We start from the raw sequence: 12,872 nt of genomic DNA, 5'->3' as shown, positions 1-12,872 counted from the left end.
AACATATATAATATGATTTTCAGGATCGTACCAATCTAAGGCTTCTCCGTAATAAATTATCAATCCATATGCGCGATTGATACAAGTCATGATCAACTGTCATACTCATGATGAAAATAAAGTTCCTACCTCCTTAAATATTAGGCAGTTATTCAAAAATGGGCCAGACTGTTCGTAGATTTGTACTATTTGTTGGAGTAAAATGCTGGCTCATGGGAACGCTGCCATGTTGCAGAGGGCGCGACGTTCTGCGTTTCTCGTCCCTGAAGTTCCATTGGGTTGGATTGCTGATTTGACTAACTTGTCAGCGGAAGTGACGCGAGTCGCTTCGTTACGTTTACATTCTGTTCTCGACGTCGCGTTCATTGTGGGGAGCCATTACCCTCGTCCGCGCTAAGCATCGTGCCATATTCCCATTCGCGCCCTAATACTAACAACATTCTCGTAGTTTTAAGTGAAATATTATGAGAGTGAAGACCGACATGGACGACGACGAAAAGGGGTGAGTCTAAATTGCTTATTAATGATTGTTGAGAATAACTTTTTACCCGAGAAATTTCGATCGACGCGCTCACGGGCCGTCGAATTTATTGCGTGGGATCTCCATTTGCGTATTGGAGCTACCTCGTATCTCTGGAGTTCCCCTTAACGTTCTCCCGATCTAGACCCAAATTGCTTATCTCCATGTGTAAAACGTCATTAGGCCTCGTGTAATCGTGGATCATTTTTCTCATTATGCGAGACCAACCTTCTTTTCCCTGAGGAATGAGCGGTTGGATATGTAGTTCTTTTCGTGAGCGGGTAATAATTCACCGATGCCGGTTATGCATAGTACTCCTCTTATGAACCTCTGATCCAGCTTTTTTGCTCGTTTAGATCCAACTATATCAGAGAAAGTACAAAAATGATACATTGAAAAAGTCGTAAATTATTATGTATGTTATTTTGGTGTGAAAGTATGCTACTGCATCGTCGCTCATTACATCCTTTAGATCTAGATTCTCTATTTTTATGCTCTATATCCTGAAAGATCGGAAACATTTTAATACTCCCTTGCTACATAATTTTCTCGGACGTTTGAATAATTGCGAATATTAGTATACATGTGTTTAAACGAAATGTTATGTATTAATTTTTATGTACCTTTTTGTTATTAATAAAGAGAAATATATTGTGCAATCCCTCGATATTACGGACATTATTAAAGCGATATTAGAACCCTGATCCTTATTTTAAATATCCTATCGTTTAATAAATGTGAATTGTTTATTTTCTTGTAAGATGATCTTTTTTCTAGGTAATTTGTTTATAATTGTATGTCATGTCAATTCTGTTTTATCCCGAAATTATTTCATTATTTAATAAAAATTTTTGAAAAGATTTCACCTGAAATCCTGGTATGTTTCCATCAGATGTAATTCTCATGATGTTTGTAATTTTTATATTTTTTGTTTTCAGAAAGTTGTTTGTTGGTGGTTTGTCCTGGGAGACAACACAAGAAGGCCTGCAACGCTACTTTGGCCGCTATGGTGAAGTAATTGACTGCGTTGTTATGAAAAATAGTGAATCTGGCCGTAGTCGTGGATTTGGATTTGTAACATTTAGCGATCCAGCCAATGTCCCTTTGGTTCTTCAGAATGGACCGCATCAGCTTGATGGGCGCACAGTCAGTATCTTTCCTAAAAGAAAGTTATCAGTTAGTAAATATAAGAAAACTGCAATAATTTCTAATACCTTTCTGTTATAGATTGATCCAAAACCTTGTAATCCACGTACCCAACAAAAGCCAAAACGCAGTGGAGGCTTTCCAAAAGTTTTCCTTGGTGGATTACCAAGTAATGTAACAGAGACAGATTTAAGGACCTTCTTTAACCGTTATGGCAAGGTTATGGAGGTTGTCATAATGTATGACCAAGAAAAGAAGAAATCAAGAGGTGAGTACATTGTAATTAATCATTTCCGTATATTGGCATTGTTTAATACGTTCGCCGCGACCGCCCTGGATCCACGTTGATCATGATCGTTGCGATGTTGATATCGCAGTAATATTAATTGTATTATATGAATATTAATATTATAATAATTATTATAATTATGATTACTATATTAATTGAGTCATACGCGTATCATCGAAATCACAGGTGACGCGTGTCCGCGGCGACGTGTTAAAATAGTTTCTATTCGGCAGTATTACATTTTTCTCGTATGTAGAATATTAATTGTTTGGAAAGTATATTATACATAGAGTTCTACTTTTTTCTTCTAATTATAATAGAAACTATGAAAAACAATGCTTCATAAATATTTGAATTAAGTTATTCATATCATCTTGTTGACTGTGTGACTAGAGATATAGTCAGAATTCTTGAAAGAAAGAACTAAATATTTATTGAAAGTAAAGTATTGTTAGTACCTGATGTTAAATGTTATTTGTACTTACAGTGATAGTTAATCCAATAAAAATAATAAACACGATTAGGCGTGCATAAAGAAATGTTGCACATGTTAAACACACTGATAACATTTTGTTTGTAATCAATCAAAAATTCTGACTTGAATGCAGCACACCCATTATTTGAAGTAAAGTATCAAAATTTTGCTAAATTATGTTACAGTCAAAATTCCAATATAGATATAATAAAAATTAGCGATTAGCAATTAATCGAAAAGTTAAAAATATTTTCGTACTTAAGCCAGTTAATTAATTTATGGTCATTGAACTTCCTCTGCTTGATTACCCTTTTTTTTAATGACCCTGCTCTTGCTTCCTTTAATAATTATAATTAATACATCCTAATTCACGATCTTTTTGATTGGTATTGTTTGTTTTTAATATGTATTTACGAAATATTTTAAGGCTTTCTCCATAAATTAAAACTTACATGCATTATACATACATAGTTATTTATGTAGTGTTCTTATCCTACTTTGCTACTCTTAATAATTCGCCTTGTCTTACCTTAAAAATCGTTAAGATACTTTATGTTAAATTATATTAAATAGATTTATATATAGTGTGAATTTTGGCTAAGTTTTATTAAGGATAGCTTAAGGCTTTGTCAGGTTGTTAAGTACATAAGTTAAATGTACATAACTTAAGTCAAAGTTAAGCTATTAATAAGATACGTTGTAAATTCTATTTTTTATTATATATTATCCAATTATTATCCAATGATTAATAAACTCAATTAGTTATATTTATCTTTAATCACTATATATGTATAGAAAATAATTCGTAAAGTTAATATACATTTTATAATTATCACAACCTTTAAATAAAATTAGGATATGATTAATTTCAGTGGCTTGTTAATATTTTAAAAATTCTTGCTTGAACACACACACTGGTATTTTTATAGTTAAATATTTAGTACATATCTATATTCATTTACGAAAGACATTTGTTGTCTTTCTACTTTACATATTTATTGATTTTTGGTGGCTGCATTCAAGAAGTTAGTTATTTAATTACTTCAAATCCGGTTTTATTTTTCATGCATCTTATTTGTCTAATAATATGTATGATTTTGTTTAATTAGCATTTAAATGACATACATCGAAATCCGTATTTAACACATTTTCTTTTCTATCGAATACGATTGATAATTTTATTCGGGGTGAGTAATTAAGTATGTCATTTTAAAAGCATAAAATGTAATCTAATAATCTTTTATTTCTTTTTTTAAGGGAAATTAACAATTTTATTTTATCTTAATCCGATGATTTTAATCATATCAAGGTACGAAATTGTACTTCGAGAGCTTCTTTAAATCAGCCATCATAAATTTTCTAGATTAAGTATTTTAAGTTTATGAGCACACAAGATATACGCTAGTATATAAATTCTTGTACAGTAGGCATTAAACAATTTTTCAAGATGCATGCTTCAGTTGGTACTAAAATTACGTGTAACTTTAAAGTATACATTTTTTTTTTCAAATTAACGATAATTATTGACATAGTACAAAGTTACTGAATGTAATAAGAAATATGTACAAATAAAAATATATAAGGACGAATTGTAACGTTGACGGTAAATTGGTAAAATGGGGTTACACATATATATATATAAAAAAAGAAAAATATATTTGTTGTATAAATGTATGGGGCACCTTTTGATATACTCTCACCTTTGGACGGCAGGATTTGGCTTCCTCAGCTTCGAGGATGAAGATGCGGTGGACCGATGTGTAGCGGAGCATTTCGTCAACTTGAACGGAAAACAGGTATAGCATTATCTACACACTAGTATATACACATTTAATAGATTTACTGTAATGTAAAATAATAATAAGTACATGGTGTTAATTATTAATTTATTGTTACATACCGTATAAGTTTGACGTGTTCGTGTTAGTTATAGTACTTATTTTATTTTACACGAATTGCTATGTTAATCTTAATGATTGTATGTTTAGTTTTTATTATGTAAGTGTCAATTTAAAAGAAAAACATTTAGTATACTATAAATTAATCTGCGTTATATTAAAAGTTACAAGTTAGAACATATTTAGAATTTATGTAAGACTTGGCGAGTTTAAAAAAGTATACATATATATACAAACATATGGTGAACATTTGTTAATGTTATCAATGGAATTATTTAAATTCCATTAAATATTGAAATCGTTAAGATTGTATACATTGTTGATGACAATTTTTATTTTTCTGATTTCAGGTTGAAATCAAACGCGCAGAACCACGAGATTCTTCGAGTAAAATGAATGATAGTCATCAAGGTCAATGGGGTCCACCTCAACAAGGTGGACCTCCAATGGGAATGGCTGGGAATATGGGACCTATGGGTGGTCCAAACGGACAAATGGGTGGACCTATGATGGGTGGCCCGATGGGTCCACCAGGAAACATGATGCAACAGTATCAGGGTTGGGGTACAAGTCCTCAGACTGGTGGATACGCTGGGTACACTACTCAGTATAATTCTCAGGGTTGGGGTGCACCTCCTGGCCCTCCTCAACAACAACAAATTCCACCACCACCACATCATCAATGGGGTAGCAGTTACAATGTTCAACCGGCAGCAGCTACTCAAGGCTATGGAAGTTACGGTGAGTTTTCTAAATAAAATTTCAGTCGTTCTTATTTAAATAAAATCGAAAATAATGAAATTTATCCGATGGTAATCTCAACATTTCTATGATTCTATCACACGCGAATGATTATTAATTTCATTTATGGTTTTTCTTTCGATATCACAAGATAAGGTCACTGTTACAAAAATTTCACCATTACTTCGATCCTCTCCTTTCCCATTCCATCCTCCTTAAAATGTTAGGCGGAAATTAAAAATACGAACACTGAAAGATACCTATAGTAAGTAATTATTTATGAATTTTTTGGTGCCACCTGGAGGTTTTTATCATGGAAAGAGAATACAATAGGACATCATAATAAATATCAAGTGTATATCGAAAATAATTATGTCAGTTCAGAGTTCTATGACTATTCCTAGTACTGTTCGTAACATCACACATGCTTTTACAATTCAGATTTCTTTTCTGGTACAGTATGGATCGATATAATATATTGTTTCGATATAGACACTTCCGAAACATTGAATTCCATAATCTTATCTACAAAGTTTATGCTTGATTTTCCCCAGTCTCTCGTGCAATCATCCTTTTCTCCACACATCAATTCTTTCTTTCTATTTTTTTTCCACAAATATTTCATGAAAATTTTATGGATACAAAGTTTGCGAAGCAAGCGAAATTCTACGTCATTACACGTAACAACAGATAAGGCATTTGTTTTTGCATTGTAAATTTACCTTTATCAGAGGCTATAATTTCGTTATCTCTTCAGGGAAGCAAGCATAAACGTTTTAAGTCGAACGACATTTGAACGTACACAGTGTTTAAAAAACATTAAAAACATTTCATAAGTAAAAACGAACCATTTCAGTGGCAAGGACTGAAGAACCTGTTAACATTTAAATTACCTTGCTCTCTTCGACATGTCACCATTACTTCTGATGTCTTCAGTTACAGAAACCATGATTTAGAGATTTTTCAGCATTTCTAAAAATGAATTTAATTAATTTGCGAGTACCTGAGGTGTACTTAAACTTGGCACTGAAATGGTCGATCAAGTTAAGGCAAAGCTTCAAAAGATGGTAGCCGGTGACACGTGTTTTGTGTGGTTGATGATCGCAGGTGGGCCGGCGGCGGCCGCTTCAGGGGGCTATGGGCCCACAGCGGGTACTGGCGGGGCTGCGGGGGGCGGTCCCGGGGGTTCCTGGAACTCCTGGAACATGCCACAGAACGGGCCCCCACCTGGGACCCAGCCACCACCTCAGCCTCCTCAGCCTAACTCCTCGCAGCCCAACTCCAACTCGAACCCCTCTGGCCCGCAGGGTAAGCCTTCAAGCTCAATCAAACGAACTCTATCCCCTTTCCATCAGTTCACATCGTGCAATTCCATTTTCTCCTAGCTTTTTTTATCGCGTCTCCTTCAATTGATTTTTCTTTTCCCCCACTTATTATGCTTCCTTTTGAAATCATACCGTCGGTCATCTTGGGTGTTTTATATCGTGGATCATCTTTGATTTATCGCTCATTGCTTATTAATAATATTTCATTGCAAAATATTGTATCGAGAATGATAGATTATTTGTTGTCTATTAACAATTGTATTAATGTAATTGATTTATGAAGTTGAATGAAAACGAATCACGTAAAATTAGACGAGATATTTTATACATTTTTCTCCGACAAATAAAATTTTGTCCCATTATGAGATATATTCCTTGTTCCTTGGTCCTTGGTTTTTGTATTTGCACGATTCTCAATTCGCTTTATCATCTGCGGATTCTGTTATACACGTCGCTTGTCATATGTATAGAAATTCGACCAGAGCATGTATTTTGTTTAGAATACGATAATTGTAATGCTAGTTTGTACGTTTTCTTTTCTGTTTGTATTGTAAATATAGAGCTACGCTTAGAATTAATTGTTAGTCATACTTAACGAATATCGTAGCAAATTGTAATCATTCGCATTTTCGCATTTAATCATTCATTATACTATGTAAACCAATACAAGTATTTTCTTTCTACTTTAATTGGTTGTTATTTTAATACCTCCCGAAAAATAGTAATTGGTTCCTCTAATTATTAGTAGCAGTGTTTTCAAGTTTATATCAAGACTTCTAAATAACGATTCGCAGTAATGATAGTGCAATCCTAGTCTCACTCCTTTCACTTCCTTTATTGCCTACCGATAGAATTTACGGCGAATTCATTGAGATATTAAATCTTTGACGACGTTGATGAATTTTCGATTATTTCTAATCCATTTCTCAATTACATTTATTTAATAGCTAATTATAGACACAAATTCTATATTTTTATAAAGGGGGAGTGTTCTACTGGAAACTTTTCGAATTGGTTTAAAAGACTTTGCTATGCAAAGTTTAAGTGAAATTAATGAGTTTCACGGTCATACATTTTCCTTGCTAAAGTTTGCATTTATAATTGTCGACGCTTTCTTAATTGTACGCCTAATACATCTAAATGTATTGATCTCAGTACGTTTTTTTCTATACATTCAATTCTTTTATTTTAATTATAACACTAACAAGCCCTCAAATGAAAATAAGATTAAAGAAACGTTTGAGATACTTGTATCTTCGATCGACTATCTAACTTGGTACTAATTAATGGATGTTTAAATTAATCCTCGGAGAACAGGTCCTTATCAGTAGCTTTTCTAATTTCATATTCTTTTCCATAATGTACATGACAAATTCGCCAATTTTCAAACCATAATTATTAATTAATTCTCGAGATAGTAACATGATGTGTATAAAGTACCCTCCTGCTCCTGCTATTACGAGGGTTGATTATACCATTAATGAGCACGTCGTTCCCCTGACAAGTATTGAAAATGTATCTGCGCCGGGGAGAGATTGCCGCAGCTTCATTAACCCATTAATACCCAAAGTTGCGCATAGTCAATGTCTTTTACGATCACAAATCTTATTTTACTATTGAAATACCCATTTGCTATGACACGTTTCCTGTGTGTCATAACGTTATTAATTAGGCACAACCACCCATTTGCATGTATTATCTATTTACCATGAAAAATAATATCAAGATCTCTGGGAATTAATGGGTTAATGAACTAAAGGAGGTAAGTGGAAAAGTAGTATAACACCATGGAAATCAATGTTCCAGGTGACATGTATTCGCGACAGACCACCGGGTCAGGTGCGCCTGGGTCCAGTAGCAGTTCAGCTAAGACTCCGGATTATGCTGGCTATGGTTCCGCATATGGTAATTACGCTGACACCAGTTATCCACAGCGTTCGTATCAAGCCGGAGAAAGCAACCAAGGTGGGTATGCCGCCAGCGCTCCTAAACCCCAGCAAGGCTTTGATTTCAAAGAGTGGCCCACCTCATGACCATTTTAATTGACCCGTGATGGAGATATGCGCTGAATGGCTTGGCCTTGCTCGTGGGTTATTTTTTTTTTTTTTTCTATCTTTTATTACAAATATATTCAGATTCAGAAGAAAACAGCAAACCATACAACATACGTGTATCGATCGTGAAGCTGGTGTTCGAATTTGGGACATTTTTTGGATCGATTTATACGAGAAAAGACTTTATTTTGAAAATATCGGCGCTTTATAGTCTGAGACTTTTTTAGAGTTTTTTTGAAGAGTTTATTATTGATCATATTGGATCTGAGATTTTTCATTTATCAAAGAATGTCTCGATTCTACCAGTTGGTATTGTTCGCGAGCGATTTTATTTTGTTACTAATTTTTCTTTTCCTTTTTTTTTTTTTTTTTTTTTTTTTAAATATCTTATCTTTGGCATTAGAAGAAAAACACAATTTTTACCTGTGTTTGTTAAACAGAAGTAAGTGGTACTTCGACTACTTTGAAATATCAATTTTATTGATCGCTCGCGAACAGGCTCATGATCTTGTTTGGTTTCAAAGTAACATAGAAAACAAACGGATGATAAGAAAATTGAACACGGTAAAAATCACCTGAATAGATGCCAGGATAAAAACACCCATGGTGCAAGCGAATTTTTGTACATGGCACTGGGATAGAGGGTAGGAAGCGGAACATAGAAGTATTATAAGAGTTAAAACTAGATCGAAATGGAATTAAATGAAATCAAGCAGAAACAAATGATAAAAAACGAAGCGAGTGTAAAGAAATATATAAGGGAGATAATTATGCTGATCATTAATTACTTATATAAACAGCATTTAAGCAGAGGTGAATGAGAACTCGTTTGTTGTTTTTTTTCTTCTTTTTTTTTTCTTTCTTGTTTTGAGAATTTCTTCTCAATGGATGGCACAAATTTTCGATGCTCGTTCACCTCTTTAATATTTTTAGCGAACACTTCGGTAATTTGAAAATAAGAATACTAAAAATAAAAAATGAAATATTAATATTATGGTCTCCGATGGAAGGTCATCGATTGACTTTGCACATTCGAGACACCCGTCCCTCCACGATCTCGTATTTATTAAAAAAAAAAAAAATAGTTGTTACGCTGGATTAACCGAAGGAAGAAGGAAAAAAAAGTATGAAAAAGTAATTAATGAAATAATTAAGTAAGGTGTTCACACAGGCTGACTTATAACCTAACCTACAGAGGATAGTGTAAAATAAATAGATCATTTTAAATATGATGTATGTATATCTATAAAATATTGACAGCAGGGTGCAGTTTCCTCGATCATGTTTTTTCTGTTCTCTTCTCATCATTTTTTCTATTTTATTTTTTACTTTTATTTTCACGTCATCTCACTAGTAGTAACTTAGACGTATCGTCTATTTTTATTATTTACTTCTCTTTCGCTGTCTGTTCTTTTTTTTTTGACTTGTATTTCATTTGTCTGGTCCTTTTCCGTTTCCATTTGTATTCGAGGGTTTATCATTTCTGGAAGGAAGAGGACAAGAAGGAAACGAAACAAACGCTAATGAATTTTAATGAAAATGAAAGAAAAATTGTATCATAAGAACTTTTTGACCGTCAGACAGGTTTCTGTACGGGCTGTATTTGCATCAAATATGGAAACTAGTTTATATATTTTACCTCGAATTTATAATAGTTAATTATTAGACACGTTTAAGGCTACAATTATTGTTACTATTAATTATTATTATATTACTTCTATGATAATTAATTACTATTATAATACTATTACCATTATAAAAAGAAAAAAACTATTTACAGGCTATTTACCACTAATTACTGTTGCGACTGCTCCTACTGCAACCATTACGATTGCACTAACTACACTATATTATTATTGTCTCTATAATAATTACAAATATTGTACGATGATGCTTATAAGTGTTTAAATTTTAGATGATATTAGAGATGAGAGAGAGGGAGAGAGAGATCATGGTATCTAAAGGTTGGAGGGAGGGGTATTTGTATAATTTGTACGGTGTTCTCGGCGGGGGGCCGCCGATCTGAAAAGTCTACCTGATTAAATATATATGACTTAATTGTATTTACTCTGTAGGATTTACCATAGTTCTAAACAATGAATATTTCGGAAGAATGCTCTCAAATGCTCATGTTTATTACTGAGCGGGTCGCGTTGTGTCTTACTTTGTCAATAAGAATCGCAAGTATTACGCTAAATGTAATTTTAAATTTTTGTACGAGGTCACACTATATAATTCGTAGGTTTACAATTAAATAATCAATCAACAATTTGTGTAAGCTTCTCCTCGAATATGATCTCAAATACGAGTTTAGTTCATTTCGGTTCTATTTTTGTTTTTCCTCACAGCATCTATTCATTTCTCTTGTCAAATTGCAACGAGATCCTTTTTTCTTCGCAACGTTAACTCATATATTTACAATATACTCCAAAATCCGTCAAGATTTCTTTTTCTTTTCTTTTTGGTTTTTTTTTTTTTATTCCTTTACATCTGTACTTATTCTTACGTGTCCATCAGACGTTCGTTACCGTTTCGCGTCTCGATTCGGTATATTTTTTTTATTCTTGTTGAAGCTATTGTTAACAGTATCATATAGTATCGTAGAACCAGGGATACGTTAAAGTCAATGGGATGAAGAGAAAGCATTAACAAACGCGACTCGTGGAAACTTCTGGGATCAACGCAATAACACAACTACTGACTAACAAAGAGAAAAAGAATACTAAAGACAAGAAAAGACGAGTAATAGGGAGCTCAATCAAACAAAACCGTTTTTACACTAATTGTTATGATAATTACACGGAACACACGTAACAGATAATACACTTAACACGTACACTTTAACGCGCATGAAGAAGTAAACTTAATTGAAAAAGATAGAAAAAATACACACAGAGGCCACAAGTTGTTTGAACATTCAAATAAATAGTAAATTAATAAGAAGCTAAATAGATAAAAGGAAATAAAGCGATTACATTGTGGTGGTTGTTCTAAATAATACACGTTAATTAATACCTACTTGAGAGAAAGAGTGGGAGAGAAAGATATGAAAGAGAGGGAGAGAACGCGCGAGAGCGGCAAAATTTACTAAAGAGAGTGGAAAAATTAAAAAAAAAAAAAAAGAGTTTTATCCCTACGGCTGTTTTTTCAGAACTTATTTTATAATAAAAAAGAAGTAAAGTAAAAGTAATATAATAAAGAAACAAGAACCACTAGTATATCGATTTATGATTATAATTATTACTAACTAACTGTTGTATTCCTTACTATTTATCGATTTTTAAATAAAGTTAAAGCGTATAAATTTAACGAATTTTTAAGTGTATGCAAAGAGCGTTGTTGGGAGAAAGTGATTTATATAACATTTGATTTATTAGAAGCGTTTTTAACGATAATTAATGTGTTTGTTGGCAATCGGTAAGCGAGGTAAATTAATTTATAATTATAATTAAAAACGAGTCTCAGAGGGATGATTAAATTAACTCTAAGCGTGACAAAGAGAGGGGGAGAGAGAGAGAGAGAAGAGAGAGACAGATAATAGAAAAATAAAAAAACGGTACGGTTAAAATGATTACAAAGTAGAAAAATGGCTGCCTTGCCGCACTTGTATATACATATATTTTAGGGTACGGTACGGAAGAGTATAAATAATTTGAGGCGAGAATGTATAGCAAAGGATTTGAGAAAAAAAAAACACACAGAAAATGAGATGACAAGAAAGCGGGAGCTAGCGGGACTATTCGAATAATTGACGATAAATAATTATAAAACAAATAATATATTTATATTTAACGTAATATTATTAGTATTTTTCAATACAGAGATAATGCATCTAATTAACGTAATACGTAGCAAATAGGGAAAAATACTTTGATTCTAGCCATTGTTACTACCTGTCGTAATTTTGTGATGCGAATACGTATCATGAATTGCGGCTTGCTCTCAGGGTTGTTACTGTCTTTGATCCTCTTTTCTTTTTATTTTCATTTTCTTTTTCTTTTTCGCGTTCTCCCTGTCTAAGTTGATTTATTCTTAGAATCTTCGAGACTTGTATTTATATTTTTACTGGGCTCGTTAATAATACATTTATCAATATTTTTCTTTTTCTTTTTTTAAATGAATTCTTCAGCGGTATCGTGCTTGAAATAGGCATTCATTTTACTTCTGAATTATTTATTGTTGACTCGTAGGATTGAAATACTTTTTTATTTCGGAGAGAGAGGGAGAGAGTGAGAGAGAGAGACACACTAATCGTACATTAAGATTTAAGTATTGAAAACCACATACAGTTCGTAGATTTAATTCTTCGTTTTAAGACACTACCAACAGGGAGAGTAAAAAAAGAATTCAATTTTATAAACACGTTAGATATTTGTAATTTTTACACTTTTACACTTTTTACACGTTTTAGTATTCTCCATTTA

General features: G+C 32.8%; 1 protein-coding gene across 6 annotated transcripts in view; it reads left to right on the top strand.

Moving 5' to 3' along the window:
* The first annotated feature begins 337 nt into the window (after window positions 1-337).
* Hrb27C (Heterogeneous nuclear ribonucleoprotein at 27C) overlaps window positions 338-12,872 on the top strand; it is a 30,417-nt gene continuing 17,882 nt past the window's right edge. For 5 of the 6 annotated variants that reach the window (XM_034322873.2, XM_034322871.2, XM_034322874.2 and 2 more), the window contains exons 1-7: window positions 338-502; window positions 1,459-1,666; window positions 1,748-1,934; window positions 4,144-4,226; window positions 4,679-5,069; window positions 6,177-6,377; window positions 8,201-8,359. In XM_034322873.2, coding sequence (XP_034178764.1) covers window positions 465-502; window positions 1,459-1,666; window positions 1,748-1,934; window positions 4,144-4,226; window positions 4,679-5,069; window positions 6,177-6,377; window positions 8,201-8,359 — 1,267 coding nt within the window. In that variant the 5' untranslated portion in view covers window positions 338-464. The remainder of the gene's footprint in view (window positions 503-1,458; window positions 1,667-1,747; window positions 1,935-4,143; window positions 4,227-4,678; window positions 5,070-6,176; window positions 6,378-8,200; window positions 8,360-12,872) is intronic. The other variant, XM_034322877.2, reaches the window with a different exon arrangement.

The sequence above is a fragment of the Osmia lignaria genome, chromosome 4 (genome assembly GCF_051020975.1).
Source record: "Osmia lignaria lignaria isolate PbOS001 chromosome 4, iyOsmLign1, whole genome shotgun sequence".
NCBI lineage: Eukaryota > Metazoa > Arthropoda > Insecta > Hymenoptera > Megachilidae > Osmia > Osmia lignaria.
Note: the sequence above shows the minus strand (reverse complement) of the source record. Positions and strands in the feature narration are given on the sequence as shown.